This window comes from Microchirus variegatus (genome assembly GCF_963457635.1).
Source record: "Microchirus variegatus genome assembly, chromosome: 5".
NCBI lineage: Eukaryota > Metazoa > Chordata > Actinopteri > Pleuronectiformes > Soleidae > Microchirus > Microchirus variegatus.
In genome coordinates this window covers 15,383,261-15,401,445 of record NC_139806.1, presented here as the reverse complement: position 1 = coordinate 15,401,445, position 18,185 = coordinate 15,383,261, and the positions used below count along the sequence as shown (strand labels likewise).

The 18,185-nt window shown below is 39.8% G+C and overlaps 2 protein-coding genes across 2 annotated transcripts; one reads left to right on the top strand and one right to left on the bottom strand.

Moving 5' to 3' along the window:
* The first annotated feature begins 1,321 nt into the window (after positions 1-1,321).
* Positions 1,322-5,905, top strand: LOC310927666 (dehydrogenase/reductase SDR family member 12-like). Its single transcript, XM_083890030.1, has 10 exons — positions 1,322-1,388; positions 2,633-2,766; positions 2,846-2,928; positions 3,450-3,545; positions 3,652-3,733; positions 4,085-4,146; positions 4,257-4,361; positions 4,464-4,554; positions 5,491-5,628; positions 5,699-5,905. Exons 1-10 carry the CDS (start codon positions 1,333-1,335, stop codon positions 5,872-5,874), a joined length of 1,023 nt encoding a protein of 340 aa, XP_083746156.1. The 5' UTR covers positions 1,322-1,332; the 3' UTR covers positions 5,875-5,905.
* Positions 5,906-6,387: 482 nt separating this feature from the next.
* On the bottom strand, positions 6,388-15,683 carry LOC310927915 (cullin-3-like). Its single transcript, XM_083890339.1, has 16 exons — positions 15,410-15,683; positions 13,605-13,802; positions 13,185-13,298; positions 12,037-12,197; positions 11,778-11,892; positions 11,449-11,677; positions 11,217-11,362; positions 10,952-11,128; positions 10,675-10,845; positions 10,391-10,498; positions 9,782-9,906; positions 9,569-9,665; positions 9,347-9,481; positions 9,068-9,254; positions 8,559-8,704; positions 6,388-8,406 (listed from the first exon to the last, which is right to left on the bottom strand). The coding sequence occupies exons 1-16, from the start codon at positions 15,467-15,469 to the stop codon at positions 8,275-8,277; spliced, it is 2,301 nt and encodes a 766-aa protein (XP_083746465.1). The 5' UTR covers positions 15,470-15,683; the 3' UTR covers positions 6,388-8,274.
* Positions 15,684-18,185: the final 2,502 nt, after the last annotated feature.

Sequence of the window (18,185 nt, the reverse complement as noted above, 5' to 3'; positions counted from 1 at the left end):
CAAATGGAAATAAATAAGTGCCGATAAACAATGAAAAAGGAGTAAAGTTACTATAAACAAAGCAAAGGAGGGGACATGAAAAGAGAACAGTGTAAGGTACACACAACACATGAGGACTAATATATTGTTGAATACTATGACCTACAATACTATATATACTTTACTGACTTTCCTGCAGTATAACATTCTTCAACATCATACTTTGAAACACAACACATACTACATAGTGGTGTCTTCGACTTTCACTCATGAGAATAACCCAACCTTTAACTGAGTAGCATTTTCTGCTCGTGCTAATGACAGAAACTGACCATATCTCACAAAGCGTTTACTGTTATTTGTCCTCATTAGATGAACGAGCGTGTCTGACCCACTGCTGAAGTCATAACTCAAATTTGCATTCGCATGACACGAACCATGTCATTCTAGAAAAAAAAACCTTCTCCCTACAGAACATCCTGCGTGCTAGTCAACGTTTTAGGCAAATTATGGAAACAGCCAGCAGGGCTTCACTCGACGGAAAGTGACGAAACCTGTTTAACCAAGGTCGTCGCTTAAGGAAATGTACACGTTAACTCCAGTCAGTTTGTGAAAGTCGCTCATGACAATAGAAACTGCCAAATAGAAACTTAATAGAGCTGTCGTGGCTGATATTACAACAAACACACGGGTGAATTTACAGGAAGCGGCGCAGAGGTGCAGTTTGGTAGCGTTAGCTACCTGTCAGGTGGAACAGGTGAACACAGTGACGCGCTACACACACGAGGACAAACAAACAAAAGTCTCTTACCATTTTCACGACGCACCGACACACAGCTATCAATACTAGCGAATGTTGTTTCACAAAAAAACTATAAAAACTTTGACTTTAACCCCCCAAAATAAGGGTCAACTCTTCCGTTTCAACACATATCGAAGCGTCGTCCACACTAACCAGTCAGTGTGTTGGTTAACTCCGCCTCTCTGGCCGAGAGGAGCGGTGCCTGCAGGACGCGTCACCAAACATCACAACCATCTGGATTGGTTATTGTGTGAGAACACATATGACAGCAGGGGGGGCACCCACCCATCCCAGCATTTAACCATCTACCACGTGCTTTATGCTGAGTGTATTTGAATGAATGAACTGCTAAAGGTTTTAAACTCACATAACCTGACAAACAGGGTGAGTGTGTGGAGTGTTGTTGGCCTGCAGGGGCGCTAAAGAGCAATGTTCAGTGCTGTCCCTCTGTCTCACTGTGTCACTGTCTGCTGCTTCTCGTGCTTCTCATCTGCTACAGTGGTTGGTTGACGAGGATTTTGCAAGTCTGTTTTTGTTTATTTCTTGAAAAAATGTCTGTTTACCGAAATACTATCTGGTTTCTGAACGGAATCCACCAATATACAAGGTGAGTAATGAGAATTACTCCTGTGAATGTGCTGTAAAATAGAAAAGAAACACTGCAGTTGGTTGCATTTTTTGTGTTTTTTTTTTTATTTTTATTTTGCCTTTTTTCAATCTCATATACAGGCAAATAAGAAGGAAATTAATGTTTACATTAATTCATTATAAAAAGAAACAGAACAGTTTCACGAATAATATAACACATAAATTGGTTAAGAGGAGAGACCACACTAGAACACTACTCAGTCATGTGAGCTGGGAGAGTCTCCATGTAGCTGGAGGGTTCTAGAAGAAGACAGTTATTATTCACATCCAAGAGCCACGATCCTTTCAGTTTTTGTTTTATTTTATTGGACTTCTGTGTGTTTGATGGAGTGATTGCATGTGAGGGTGGATATTGAAAGGTTGGAAGGCAGATCAACGGATCTAATGGGGGGGAAATAATCTCCATCAATTTTGGATAAGGCCTCACAGACTCTGTGCTAGAGCCCATGTCATTTGGAATGGAGGATGGAGGAAAGGCCCCGCATACTATAAAGCGAAGCCTCTGATTTCATTCGATTTTTAATTTATTTCAGCTTAAAGTCTGGTGTATGAGGAATAACAGATGTTTGCTCCCTGTATGTGACGCACATCACCACACAAACTGGCCTTTTATGTACAGTTACAATGGTTTCATTGACAGCTGATGACACTCACATTACACTATTCCACTGGTGTTAAAATCAGCCTTTACGTTTAAAGGTGCATTATGTAATAAATCTAAAGCAACTGGCCATAAAATCCTCCTAATATGTCACAGAGACTCAGGAATAATGTTCATATAACAAACTGAACTCACCAACAACAAGAGTACAGACAAAATATTTGCATTAAAAAAATATCTTTGCAGACTGCAAATCATGTTTATGTTTTGAAATCATGTTTTGGCATGTGGCGCCACCTACTGCCGTCTACCAATCATTGCAGTCAGTAGAGTCTCAGCTGCCGAGCAACCACGGGTTGCCAGTTACGTCAGAAAACGAAACCTAAAAGACCTCGGTATTTTGAATTTGAATGTAGTAACCATTTTTGGCCACATTCTTACATATGGCACCTTTAAGGTGCTATTTATCACCTTGCTTAGTATCCAAGTATATTCTTTCCAATACCCAGCCCTAGTTAAACTATGGAGATTGTGATTTATCTCAACTTTGATGCACACATTGATCTGTGAGCTTGTTTTTTTTTTTTTTTATCTGCTCACAGGAAAGGATATGAAGCAGCATCCAAAGACTTCAAGCCTCAGGATCTGGATGTGTCCGTTGTGGGAAGGTCTTTCATGGTCACGGGAGCCAACAGTGGAATTGGCAAGGCAGCAGCCACGGCAATAGCCAAGAAAGGTACATGGACGGAGGAGAGTGGAAGTATATTTTGTTTGATATCTGAGGTATTTGAGCTCTGACGCTTTTTTTTATGCAGGCGGGACGGTTCACATGGTGTGCAGGAACAAGGATAAAGCAGAACGGGCCCGAGCAGACATCGTCAGTGAGACTGGGAATACGGTGAGCGTTGTTTGTCTGACACTAAAAAAAAAAGTGACATAGCACACTGCTCACTCCTCTCCGATAGTCAACTTCAGCATCGCTTTCAAAATACTTCCAGCAACTGTCTCACCTCCTCCACCCATTTGAGTCACATTATCATGAAGTCAAGCTTCAGTTCAGTAGTCACTATGTTATAGATACACCCTGAGATACTGTTTAATATTAACTACTAAAGGAAAATTGTAAGATTTTAGTATAAATAGAGACCCTGGGCCAATTGCAGCCTTTGCAATTTGCTAATTTGCAATTTTGTTTGTTTTAAAATTGAAATTTTGGATTTAAAGCAATTCATTGTTCAGCCCTATATTCATTGTTCAGCCCTATAGCTCCCACCCTCTGAACTTACTTTATCTTGGACCTAAGTCAAATATTCCTACCATTGTTTTCCATCCTTAATTTGTAAAACCACCTTGGGTATCTTGAACGGTTGTATACCTAAATTAAATTATCATTATTGTATTGTGAATGGTTGTTTCTAGGAGGTGTACGTCCATATTGTGGACATGTCGGAGACTGGGAAAGTCTGGGAGTTTGCTGAAACTTTTCAGAAGCAGTATCCATCACTGAATGTGTTGGTAGGTAGTACAGTGAACTAATAATGTTGATTTAGAAACACAACGTCCTTGGTTTGTTTACTTTCATTTGACTTTTTTGATTTTATTTTATTTTTTTAAATGGCAGATAAATAACGCCGGGTGTATGGCGCACAAGAGAGAGGTAAACGCTGAGGGACTGGAGAAGAACTTTGCCACCAACACTATGGGTGAGACCTGAACAAGTACACAAACAAACAGAGGCTTGTGATCCTTTCTTCACTGGCTTCCCTGTTTAGGAAACAGCTTAAGATTGTATTATTAATTTTTTAAATGTTTTAATGGATTAGCACCCGCGTACATGGCTGATCCTTTTTAAACCCTCTGTCCCTTAAAGGTTGCTGAGGCTTTTTTGTGGAATGAGCTCCATTTTATCTGTTTTTAGTGTGTTTGTAGTTTATTTGGTCTACATCTCCCTTTTAGCTTTTCTTTTTCATAATGTCATGTTTTTAGTACTTCATGCCTCATGTTCTGTCTTTTAAAAAGTGCTTCAAGTCTTGAGGTTTTTTTTGTTTTTTTAGGGGCGTACATCCTTACCCAGACACTCATACCACTTTTACAGAAGAGTCGGGATCCAAGAGTGGTACGAAACACACAAACAGTGTTCACAAACACGGCATAATGACACTTTTGTCTGCGCTGAAGTGGCTGTTGTCTAAACACACTGAGCCCCTTTCCCTCCCTGCCTGTTAGATCACTGTGTCCTCAGGAGGCATGCTGGTCCAGAAACTCCGAGCTGATGACTTGCAGTCGGAGAAAGACGACTTCGATGGCGTCATGGTCTACGCCCAGAACAAGGTAGGAGAGGAGGTCAAAATATAAGAAGGCTTGCATTTAAATTACCTAGTACATCCAGAAAAGCATCAAGGAGCGAGAGTATTGGTTGTTGTTTCTTTCCAGAGACAGCAGGTGGTGCTGACGCAACAGTGGGCCAAAGCCAACCCTGTCATTCACTTCTCTGTGATGCATCCAGGCTGGGTGGACACACCAGGTGTGAACTGGATACTGTCGCAGACCTCCATTCACTTACTGCCGCTGACTTTATATCATCAGTATCTTTCCTCACTTCACTTGAATAATTCAGGAAAACAATAATAGTATTAATATTAAAAAAAGAAAAATCCGTTTTGCTTATACTGAGGCCATAGAAAATTAATTCAAGCAACTAAATCAATATAAATGGAAATACAGTTGAAATACTAAGAATGGTTAACCACAATGCCATTATTTTGACATAATGGTCAAATCGCTGAATTGTAACTGGTCTCTACCACATAGAAATGTTATTATTTGTCAAAAATGTCACCAATGCATGAATACAAAGAGCATAACCATAATGTTCTTTATAATGATTTTAAGTACAACTGTGTGAGTCTATCATAAGAATCAATTATGATTCAAAGTAATAGCACTGCACGAAAAAAAGAAAAAGAAACAAGAAACAAAACATATTTTAAAGGTTAGATAGATAAAGGTTTTTGAGTGTGGGCCTGCAGCACATCATATTTTCACCATATATATATATATTTTGTTTATCTTTAATCAAATCATTTCAGACAGTGTCTATTGCAACATTAACAAAGTGATAACCTGAAGTAATTAACACATGCAAAAAGGCAACGTATTGTGCCTTACACAAATAATAAAATAGATTAGATTAATTTTGTATTTTTATTGTAGACACGAACTGTGTTCCCCTGATTAAAATAAATAGGTTGTTATCAGGCTTCTTGACGAGCTGACCATTTGAATCAGGTGTTTGGGCAGGGAAACATCTAAAACATGTAGGCAAGTGGGATAGAGTGAGTAGTACAATATTAGTTTTGATTTTGACTCAATAATCGTCCATTTACTTTGCTTCACTGTGAAAGGTATGATTTTGTGGGTTACACTTACCTCAGCTAGTTTATTTAAACCTTGTTTACAGCCGTTTCCACGTCAATGCCTCAGTTCCACCACATGATGGGGGAGAGACTGCGCAGTGCAGAGCAAGGAGCCGACACCCTCGTGTGGTTGGCTTTATCTAGAGCTGCCGCCAGAACACAGAGTGGGCAGTTCTTTCAAGGTGAGCTGCTCTGACGTCATCACCTTCTCACCATCACTGAGCTCTTGACTGGTCGTTTTTTTCGCTGCAGATCGCAGGTCTGTTCCCGCTCACCTGCCTCTGGCCTGGACTCAGAGTTCTGCCCAGGAGATTGAGAGTTTCATGACTCAGCTGGAGACTCTGTCCAAAGCTGCTCAGTCACCACGCGATCCAGAGCCGATCGGTTCTCTGAGCCCCTCTACAAGTGCCCTTTACCAGCCTGTCTGAATTGGGATGTCAATTTTGCCACATGCCATCAATGTATTACAAACAACATCAAACACAAGACAATGAGACACTTTTCCAACATTTAGTTTCATGTACCTTCTAGATCTGCTCATTCATTTAAGAGACAGGTCTGAGGACAGTTCTGAGTCCAGTGTCACATGATTTGATGCCTCACCGGTCTGTATTTGCACACCAAATGTCAATCTATTGATTTAAGTGATTGAGTTTATCAATAACAGTTAGTGCTTGTATGTAACAATGCATCTGTCGGATTTAATTCTGACTTTTGGCTCACACGTGAAACGATCCAGTGTCCATGGACCCCAACTGCACAATCTCCTGCGAGACACCTGTTCGACGTTACCATAAAATAATAAAATGTAAAAAAAAAAGAAGCAGATTCTAATCAACTTTCTGCAAGAAACTGAACACCGGGCAGCACTAACACTCATTCTTCTTATTAATCCAAATTTGGTGTTTTTAATACTTTTATTATTTTTATACAGTATTGGAACAAAAAAATAATGTGGTGCATTCACATTTTGCCCAAGGGATTCTTTGCAAGTTTTATCTCTATAAGGGTAAAACAGTGAAAAGCTTGATGCTGGATCCATCCACGTTAAAACTCACAGGGATTGTGAAAACTGGGTCTGGGGGGGCGGGGGGCCTCATTTATAACCGATGCACACACACACACACACACACAACAGCCTGTAAAAAGGTGTATCCCACTTCCCACACAAAGGTTGGGATCTATAAAAACACTTGAAGGGGAAATATGCACACCTGTGTGCCAACCGATGTGTGCCAGGGAAGTGGCGATGCAGATGGTGAAATGAAACCAGATTATATATACACACCATTTCATAAATGTTAAAACAAGCAGTTTTATCTGTGGCTGTGGGGCTCAAACTAACAGTTAGGATATAAATCGACTGAAAGCAAATTTGGACATGCATACGTCTGTGAACGCGACTGGACTGTCAGGTGCACAGGAGACACCTTAAATAGACCGTTCACTCGTCCAACTAGGAGTTCCACGCAACATCTAAAAGGAAGGATGCTGCTGATTGTTGCAATTAATTATTTGAGCGTGAAATGCTGAGCCTGATTGCTTATAACAAAAAATACTGCACTGACACTGTTGCATGATGGGTGCACTGGTACTGCTAGAAGACAGCATTAGCCCTGGGGATCATACCAAGTGCGTTGTTTGAGTGCTGGGTCTTGTTCACGTGTTTCATGTCTGCTGCATCACGCGTGTCACCCCAAATCACCAATATGTTTGTTTACTTAAAAACATTGAGTGATTTGTTAATTTTTGTAATAATTTAGTTAAGCTCTACCATAAACCTACATAGGCTTTTCCTGTAGTTGTAGCCTCAACATTTTCCACATACAGTTGCTAAAAGTTGTAAAACATAATATTTTAGTTTTTCATGTATTAAGATTCAACCTAGACACTAAAACTACAGTGAAAGGTGTCAGTTTTATGTCATATTGTTGGTAGAATGTCAATATCAACATTTCTTTTGTCTATTTTTGCTGGGATCTGTAGCCATCACATGAGAAAAATAGGCAAGACGCTAAAACTTTCACGCACACAGTGTGAACATACATCATTAATTCATCGTCTACTGCTATGTCCTCCACACGAGGGTTGCGGTGTACACATATCATGGGTGTTCAAAAATTAAAAACATGACGTATACGCCACGTGTTATGGTGCGAATCGGGTCTTAAAAAAACCTGCAACAAAGAGAATGGAGCCATCAAGGTAAAAACAAATATTCACCACTTTGAGGTTTCTAGCAAACCACTGCTACCAATGAGACTATGCAATGTTTACCTGTTGGTCAGGGCTGTCACAGTCGTTAAGGTAATAACCAGCAGTTATGGAAATATTAATTTAGTCAACACAATGCCACACACACATCCTTGTATCCAGTCTTGGCAGCTCGGTGTGTCCTCTCTCCTCCACTAGCAGCACACACACACTTTTTTGGCCTTTACCTGTTTGCGTCGATTGTGGGCAAAATGAGGGCAGGACACGAGGCTGAACTGTGTAAACATTTCCTGGTTGAAAGTGGTTCATAAAGGGAAATTGCTTGCAGTGGTGAGTATGCAGGTTTTATCAATCCGATTTTGTTTTGTGTGCATGTGCACTTTCAGTAAGGATCCTTCACACTCCCTTTTATAAATGAGGCCCCTGAGGGATTTTTCTGTGCCAACATTTTAGTTCGCATTTGTGTGTGTTTCCAAAAAGGACGGAGACGAAGAATCAGTTTCCCAGCATTTATCTTAAAAAAGTAACTTCCAGTCCATGCGTAACAACAGTCCAAAGAAACACCAATCCCATTCCCCCATCCAGTCTCTTTCTCCTCTCAGCCGGCTTCTCTTCTACGCAACGTAGGTGTAGACTTTACGATCCTCTGGCGTCCTCGCCAAGTATTCTCTTTCTATTAGTCCTTCTATGCGTTTTTTAATTACCACAGGGCTGGGTAGAAAACGTGCCCGGAGCTGCTGAGTCACCTAAACACACAAAGAAAGAACATTATCAGAAAACTGCACTGTTGTAAAATTGAAGTTTGCTCTTCAAATTACATTTATCTGAAATTTCTCTGAAATCATGCTGAATTATATAAAAAAAAAACTACACAGACAAAATTTCACATCCTCCTTACCTCTGCAACCAGGACATTGTGCTGCATCTTCTTCCTCGACTTCATGATTCGGACGATGGCTGCCTCTATTTCGTGCTTCCTGTCATCATCCACTTTCTGCCGTGTCTCTTTTCTTTCGGGGTCTGATTCCCCTTGTTTAGCAGCAACTGGACAAGTAAGATACAAAGTTAAGATGAGCTTTATGAAGTTTAATATTAGCAGACCGACTATCTGGTTAGTGTAATTTAACCTCCATGTATTTCATTTCATCCAACGCCTTCTGAGTGGCAGAAACATTGTACTGAAGTTTTCTGCTCCTGTTATTAACTAAACCTGTATTTAGTCCTTAGTACAAATTATTTAGACTTAATTTATAAAATGATCATAAAATCACAGCCTTTCGACATTTACTTTTACAAACGTGACACATAAATGTAATAATAATAATCCACAGTATCAACTAAAAATACTGTGCTGCTGAGGGGATGTCAGTAATTCAACAGCTGTATGAATTTGCGAACTTTGCCCACCTGTCTGTATTTTGACTCTGTGCAGTTTGGAAGTAAACTGATCATTGACTGTAAACACATGGCCATTTTCAATCTCTTTGGACTTTGGCTCCTTGGTGAGAACTCTCTGTGTTGGCTTCCCACAAGCCAAAGACTGCAATGCTCGCACCAACTCCCGCTCAGGAATATCAGTCTCCTGCTGGAGCTCCTACAGACAGTTATAAAAAAGAACAAGAAATTATTTAAAAACTCTTGGAATTGGAGAACCATATAATGGTGTTAGTAACTATGACCTCCCACCTCATAAGTGCACTTTTCTCTGTTGTTGAAGAGCATGAGGATGGTCATCTGGAAGGTGGAAACCTGCAATATGTGCTTCCGGGTGTTGGAGCCCGTCACTTGGGCACCTCCCACACCCACCTCTGATCCATCCTCCTGCGTATGCAGTGAAAGTGAATTAGATGACAGCCTCAGAAATTATAACGTGCCTTGATGACGAGTCTTTCTCATTTTTAATGATACCTTTTTAACAGATCCATAGAAAGTTGCATTTAGGTCTGCCCCACCCATGTGGTGTTGCAGTGTGAGCTGTCTGCCACTATGTTTAGCAAGGTAAAACCTGTAAAATAAAGATGGTACAGAGTTCTTTAGAAGTCAAATAAAAAGATATGGAGCCTCCAAAACTGTGCGTATCATAAAACACAAACAAACATTGAATGAACTCATGTGTTTTACCGTCTAAAGACCTCAAAGGCGTAACGAGGAGCAGGTGGGATAGTGCATTTGGGAGTTGCAGACTGTGTCGGCCAGTAGCCAGTAGTAAGGACTCTTACTATAAGATCCACGCCACTTAGAGATGTCTGAAAGAGATATATGAAGTTTCACAAAACAACTTTGTCTTGATGTCAAAATCTATCCTCTGAGACATGATCACAAGTGGACAGTCAGGGATGGGGACCAAAAGCCAGTATTAAACGGGCCCTGGAGCTAAATTTTACACCTTATTGATATTATTGATACTAACACCTTAGTATCAATAAGCAGTGACATTAAGGGACAATTTAATGCATTTGTCTATATCTCTTTATGTTTTTACATTATACTATATTCTAATTCATCATTTGTTGTTTTGGCTGAAAAGCTAGGTGCTTTTCAAAAAAAGTAATAAAATATTAATAAACACATATTGTTTATCATCTGGTGATCAGTTTCAACTGTAGCCACTGTTCCAATATAATATCAGATCTGTACTCGACACTGCTCACTTGTAAATGGATCACTTAGGACATACATAGCATATATTTTGTGACAGTGTGTCTCAGTGTGTCTCAGTGACCGTCTTACCGATGTGGTTTGAATGTGCTGCCTAAACTCATCCATGGTTGTGTTGGAGATGCTCATATCTCTGAACATCCCTTCCAGTTTTGAGGTGAACTGACAGCCACATTCTGTCTGCAAAACAGAAAAACAGAACAGTTAGCTGAAATTCTGACAAGGATTTAAACAGGGCAATTCTTTTCCAATTCTGTAAACTGTGCAGACACTCGACACAACAGTACAAAGTAGTGCTGGGCATTTAAATCGAACATTTTAACCACTTTATATCAAAAACATAGTCATCCATTTACCTTGAGCTTAGAAATCATGTTCTTCTCCGAGTCGTCTGACACACTCTTGTTGCTGAGCAGTCTGCGACCAAGGTGCTGCTTGTAGTATCGTTCAAACACATCTTTCTCCTGCATGAACCTGAACAACACCATGGCCTTGTCAAGAATGGACTCCACCTCCTGTTCCGTCAACTGGTCAAATAGGGGGAAAGTGAAGCACATGTGTACAAGACATACGTCACAAATCTATTTCTTACATGCCGTGCAGGTTGAAAAAAATAGTTTTGAAGTCACATACCCCTTTGACTCCTTTCTTGAGCTTATCATCGATAAAGAGCGACAGGTATTCCGGAGAGCGAGAATTAAGGTTGAGGAAATACTCAAAGTCGCCGGCTATAGTTTGTTTGAAGAGTCTGTCATTGTTGAAGGACTCGGTGAGGAAATGGTCAAATCGTGTCTTCAGGTCAAGCAGGCCCTGGTGAGGAGTTGATAACAAAAAGTCTACATTACCCAGAATCAAACAAAAGAATACATTTTTTGGAATTATAGTTGAATCAGCATACCTGGATATAGTCAACAGGGTTCTTGCCTTCTCCTTCTTCTGACACCAAAGCTTTGCCTTGCTCCCTCAAGTAAGAGCTCATACACTCACACATTGTTTTCAAGCCATTTGGCACACGACTGAACAATTTGTACATACAAGCCAAGTCTGAAAGAGGATGTGGTAAAAAAAAATGAGAAAGAAAAAAAAACCCAGCGAATACATTAATGTAGATGGAAACAAAATACTTTTACCTTCTGTCTTGCCATTCTTCAGCATATGGACAAGTCCGGAGTTCTCCATGTCTACAATAGTTTTCATGTGTTTAGAAATTAACTCCCGTTCCACCACCTTAACAATGGGCTCCTCTGTAGACTTGTCCAAGCAGTGCATAACGCGCTCTATCTCTTCATTGATTCTGGCCTCTACCTTCTTTATGTAGACACTGGCACTGTTTTCAGCTAGAAACTTTTGGCTCTCCATCTGAAAAAGCAGATAAGGTGCATCGTTTAATCACAATGACTACTGTTTGTAGTAAAAAAAACCCCACAAAAGTTACCACAATAACACACAAGAAACACACCTGGAAGAATTCAGCTGACATATCCAAGAAAGGGCCTTCAAAGTCCTCCTCATATACAGACCTGCCATCCAAGCCAAGAATCATCAACATCTGGCAGGCATTTCTGATGGCCCCCCTGCAAACAAAGAATGTACAGCCTCTGTATTAGCAAATACTAAAATGACAATTAAACAAACAATCAAAATATGAGACATTTTGGAGAATGTCTACAGCAATAACCCATCTTTAGCTTGAACAGTGAAGTAGTATTTGTGCATACCTATCGACAACCTCTCCCTTCCTCTCACGTGCAATCATGTCAAGTAATGTCTGTTGTAGATGGTCTCGAATGCAGCCATAACGAACCACCTGGTCCCTGAATATGATGAGGCCGAGGTTATACACGTTCTCCACATTATTTTGTTGAACGTAGACCCGGTCCTGGGAGACAAAGGAATGCAAGTAAATACTATAGCATAAACCATCAGACTAAGTTATTCAAGTATGAAAAGCACACATTCAAGTATTGCACATGATTAAGAAAGTATGTGAGAAAAGCATTTGGCACAAGCTACTTACTTGAAGATGGTATACCATATTCAGTGAATGATCAAATATTTATCTCAGCTAATTTATTTTAACCTTATAAGATTTGCCATTACCAATATTAATCCAGGAGAACAAATAACCTAACTAAATGACTAATAAACAACTAATAGAATTCTCAGGGCTGTAATTACAAAGGAGGTTGGATCATTATTTAAAAATAGTGCAAAAGAGGATTTGTTTTTGGCCCGCCAACTTTGAAGAGCTTATATCTGAGCTTGTGGAGATTGGCTTTCTGATTCCTAAGCAAGTGAGACTCCTGCTGGAAATACCTGTATATTCTGCAGCAGGATGTCAGTCAACAGAAGTAAAAAACAAATAAGTCAACTGTCAAGACGAAAGTACCCCAGGGGAGCTGTGTAGTCTTTTTGTACCAACTAAACCATTGTTTAACTTACACTAGTTCCCATATCAATGGCTTACTCATTTGCCCATAAACCCTTTGGGCTGGCAGTAGGCTAAAGTAAATAAACTAGTCCTGCCAGTTTTTCAAAACTACTATTTCAAAAATTAGTACTCACAACAAAAACATAATACATTATTTCTCATTTCTATTTATCAATTCTTCAAAAGTTTTTTATCTTGCAAAGGCCATTAATATAATTTAACTCTAAGCCTTAGTATTCACTTGTGTTGCCTATTATTTGCCATATCCATTTACTATGCTCTTCTTTGCCATAGGTGCCAAGAATGACTTGACCTACAAAAACAATACCTTTAAAACACTAAATCACTTCTTGGTGATAAAACAACATCACTGAATAGTGGGAAAGATGACTGATTACAAATGATACAAGGCAAGGCACAATTGTGTCTACCCACCATGTACATGAGGATATCTCTGATCATAACCATGGCAGTTTGATGGTCATTCCAGGCCTGATTTAGTGTTTGCAAAAAGTTATTATTCAGAGAGTTAAGGACATCTTCTCGTACCTAGAAAAAAAGAACGAGATCACATCAGGACATGAAGTTAATGGTGACATGTACAACTGTTCGTAATCACTTGGTGCTTGTTAAAAGGACATTTAAACTTAAAATAAACATCGGTCAAGTCAGTAAATTGCCATTAACCCTAACCCTTCACATGTATGTAGGGATGAGCCGATAACCAGTATGGGTCCGATATTGGTCAAAATCACTGGATCGAATATCAAATAGATAAAAATGTAAATGTATTCATTGTTACATGTTCTGTAAATTGTAAAATGAGCTAGCTTAGTAGATAATATAATTATTTACTTTGTTGATCAAGTGCTCAGTGACGACTTCCCTCAGGCCTGTGTACAGCTTCTCCCCATGTTTGTGGAGAACCATGGTATAGGCATTTCTGTACAGCTCCTCGAAGCTAAGCCCACTGTTATTCTTCCTCTGGATCTCCTGGATGGCATTCTTAAGGAGGTCCCAGATGTTGTTCACATATTTCTCATCCATTGTCATCTAGGAAAGCGTGAAAAAGGTTCAGAATAATAACAATATTCAGCATTTGCACTAGTGAAACACTTATAAACACAGTCCTATGACCTTCAATGTAAATTTGTGGTTCAAGGGGACAACTGAAAAGTGTATTGTTATAATGGTTTAAATGGGCTTTCTGTCGAGTTGTCCTATGTAGTAAGGTACACAGATTTAAATTCTGAGGAAATGAAAAATATGCTTTCAGGTCAATCAGTAATCAGTTCCATTAGATACTTATATGTTAAATTGTATGGCTGCATACATGAACTAAACAAGGATCAAATCATACGCCTCCTTAAATCATACTTACTGGTTGTGAAATCTAATACCACAGGAAGGGGTTACACTGTAGGTGACATTGCATTTGTTTGTAAGCTCAACATCTCAGACAGGAAACAGTTTTCAGCTCAGTAGCCCATTAATAAACCAGGGCATACAATAGGGATTGTCAAGTGTCAATCATGATATTGCAAGGACAACAGTATCATGATACCATCATGGAACCTGTGGTATCAAACAATAGGTCTTCTGGACAAGAACTCAACTTTTGTTTAAGTCACAGTGGAGCACAGCAAAGGAGTGATAATTACAGATAACTACTACTATGTACATGCCCTTCACCCTCTGAAGTAAAGGACACTGGCATTTGATGCTCCAGCTATTTTTAAATTTGGCATGTGGAAGCATTTTGTATCTGTGTCCAAAAAAATTGAAAAAGTGATGGCTGAAAAGGCAGACTCTGAATGCTCCTATTTCAAATTAACTTGATTTAGCTTTTTTGCACTTTAAAAGAAATATGCATACCTAAAAGGCTGCAACCTGAAAACTAAAACACCAATGTACCTATTTAGTAAGCAAAGGTCTTCATTCATCATTTCAAATTACAATACATATTCTGCTGTTGAGTTGTTACCAGGGACAGTTTATTATTGTGAAATGTTGATATTATTACTTCTGTAAAAACAAACATCTGAAATGTAGATGTTAGTGTGAAATAAGCAACAGTTCTCGAGATGAAAATCATTTTTTTGATGCCAGGGGTCAGAGAAGAACGGCAAGACTGGTTCAAATATGATAGGTACATATGTACCTAATAAAGTGGCCGGTGAATGCAATAACACCACGCAATATCACTACATCCTTGTCTTATTATGTACATTTAATAGCGCTTAAATGATGGTGTGACAGTGGCAGTAGCAAGAAACTGTGTTGACAACGTCAACAACATATACTACTCATGTTACCACAGACATGTTTACTGAGGTGAGGTCTCCAACTAGGTGGAAGTTGCGCTAGCTCTAAAGCTAACACTATGACAGTGAACCATTTGCCTCCCAGAAGGAGAAATACATTCCGCAATACAAAACACAACACCAATAGATTTTTATTTTAACCATACGCAACGATACTTGTTGTCTGACTGCAACTTAGCTAACGGCAGCTCCGCTAACATTCAGGCCTGCTACTTAGCTAGACAGTATTTGGTCGTGTCTCACTCCGATTTTATGGGTGCTAAGCTAACGTTAGCTACTATCAGACGAAGTCACATATTTAGAGTCTCGGTGTTAACACTAATGGTAAGTACTCACAGGGAAAGCTCGTATCCTCATCTTGGTGTCCTTCTTGGTGGTGCCTTTAAGGTTGGACATGACTGGTTAGTTGGATTGTCGTTTCTGAGCTGACAAGACTACATGAAACCCAGCTGCTACTTTGCCCCCTATGCCAGAAAAGCAGCAGGGAAACTCAGTGACCTCCACTTTAAGAACTCGACCTGTGAGGCAGTTATGTTGTTGTCACTCGCTCGGTAGCTTACTCTCTTCCCGGTGGTTTAGCTAATGTTAGCATGAGAGCAGTGATGGCGGACAGCTGAACTGTGAAACTCCACTGCGCAACGCCGAAATCTCGCGAGGAAAAGTTGCTACGCTGACAGGTGCACTCCACAGGTTGATGATAGCAAGATAAAGGATGAAAGTCATTACGTCGTTATTCGGTAAATATTTCAACAAAGACATGTGTAAGTACTGAAGAAGGACATTCAGTGAAACAGTTGTGAGATAAGATGGAGAATGGTCATCTTTATCACTCCCCTCTGCCCTCTCTTCGAAATGAGTAGCTAAAGAAAGGGAACGAGATTATCCTAACGAGACTGAGATTGTGGCACAATGGCTATCTGGAAATGATATGAAAACACCCAGATTTGCTGTGCCAGTGTGGACACCCAGATACAATTAAACATGCTTTATTTTCACGTGTTTATGTCAAAAGATAACAACTGTTGTTTTTAAACTGGCTGACCTGGTGCTTGCTTTCGTGCTCCTTGAAGTTAGTTTTCGTGGAGTTTACGTGGAGAAGAATCAGAATCATCTTTCAATTAAGGCAATTTTCGTCAGGTGATATGTACAGGAACTTTTTAAGAAGGACTTTGATCTGTGGTGTTCTATTGAAGAACTTTGGAATCGAACTGTGGTTATTATTCATTTAGTATTGTGTAGGCCTGCATTACACTTCTCAGTGTACAACTCGTGCAATTATCCTTAATGACTATTATTTTTCACCTGTTGAAATACCTGTCAGGGTTTTTGTAAACAGTAACATTCAGTATTCCAATTACCAGAAAGTAATTTGTGCCTTATATACCTTGTGACCAAAGAGTTAATTTTGCTACTTTAACGACTCACTCTCACACCTGCAGTCAATTTAGAGTGTCCAATTCACCTAATCCCCATATTGCATGTTTTTGGACTGTGGGAGGAAACCAGAGAACCCAAAGAAAATCCATGCACACACAGGGAGAACATGCAAACTCCATGCAGAAAGGCCCGTGCTCGGACCGGGTCACAAACCCGGGTCTTCTTCCTGCAAGAGTGCTAACCACTGCACCAACTGTGTGGCCCTTATCCATTAACACGTTACATTATTTCAGTCAAGCAAGAAGTACATGTAAGTATCTGTATCATATTCAAGTTCAATCACCGAATTAAGCTCAACTTATTTTGACATTGTCCCCATCTGCGTAGATGGACCAGTGGCTGGAAGACGACGTGCCGTGACGACGATGTCTGAATGACAGAGGGAGAATGAGAGGGACAACAAACATAGGTGAGTCATGTGTAGGTTATATATAATTCATAAAGAAGCTCCTAAATTGTCAGACTAATTTCTCTTGGTGTAGATTAGACTCCATAGATAGCTTGTGCTCTATGCACAGACCGAGAGGATGATAGCGATATTGAAAACAGCTATTTTGAGGTTTTAAGTCTTTATGCAGGTACAGTGAGGTCACATATTTTGGTGGCTGTGCAGCTTTCAGAATCTCTGAAACGCCAGCCCCAGGTTCTCCAGCTACAGCTTTCTGATTTCTCACTGCATGGCAGTGATCACCTGTAAAAGCCTTTGTTCACTTTGTTCACTGTCACTCACCACATGGTCCCATTTGGCTTGTAACCACTCGGTCTGTCACCACACATAGGTCCTTTCTCATTCAAAGTTGATTTATAAGCTAAACATGGTCACCAGAAAAGAATAAGACAATCAATCAAAAGAGACAAACCATGTCAGTCATTTGACTATTGATAGTCAGGTCACATCGTGAGAGTCTTATTTTCTTCTTAGCGATCTGCCTCCTATTAAATATTCATCTCTTCTGTCATTGTATAGCAAAAATAGTTGCATGGGAGGGGCCTATTTGTGTGTCTGAATCTTAAACTGAGACATCTCAATGTGGCTGAAATACATAGAGGTGCACAAAGTAATTAATGCATAATTAGATTGATGCTGTGTATGCTTGTTCGTGTTTATGCATAAACAGGGAATGGATGATGTTTACAGACAGAACACCTATGCTTGATTGATGCAGGGTTTAGAATGCGGCATGTGTCTAGTTGCTGAGTTACTACTGGCCCCAGCATCACTGAGAAGAAAGTAAAACATATCGTTTCACTGACCTCTACTGGTTGAAGCTGTCAAGTCTGTAGCACGTCTGCCTTTAGAAAACAATGACGTCAGGCTGCTTTAGACTGCCTTAATAAATGTGGTATATAGTTGGCATTAGAATTGTACATTGCAAGGATGTCAGTCAGTTTTGCTAGAACATCTGGGGCAGATGGATAGTATTCATCACACATGTTGATAGCAACACACTGTGTATGATGCTCTGTGCATGTATTGGAGCATTTCTCCACTCGCTAGATTACTTTTCATGTGACCTTTATACAGCATAATGATTACCAAATGAAGCATGATCACTCATCGTGATGTGTAGCCTCAGCCTGACCGTGGTTCTTGCAACATTATAAAAACTTGTGCATTCATCAGATGAGCAAATTGTGTGCATTTCCTTTCTCAGGTAACATCCTCTCTTTCATC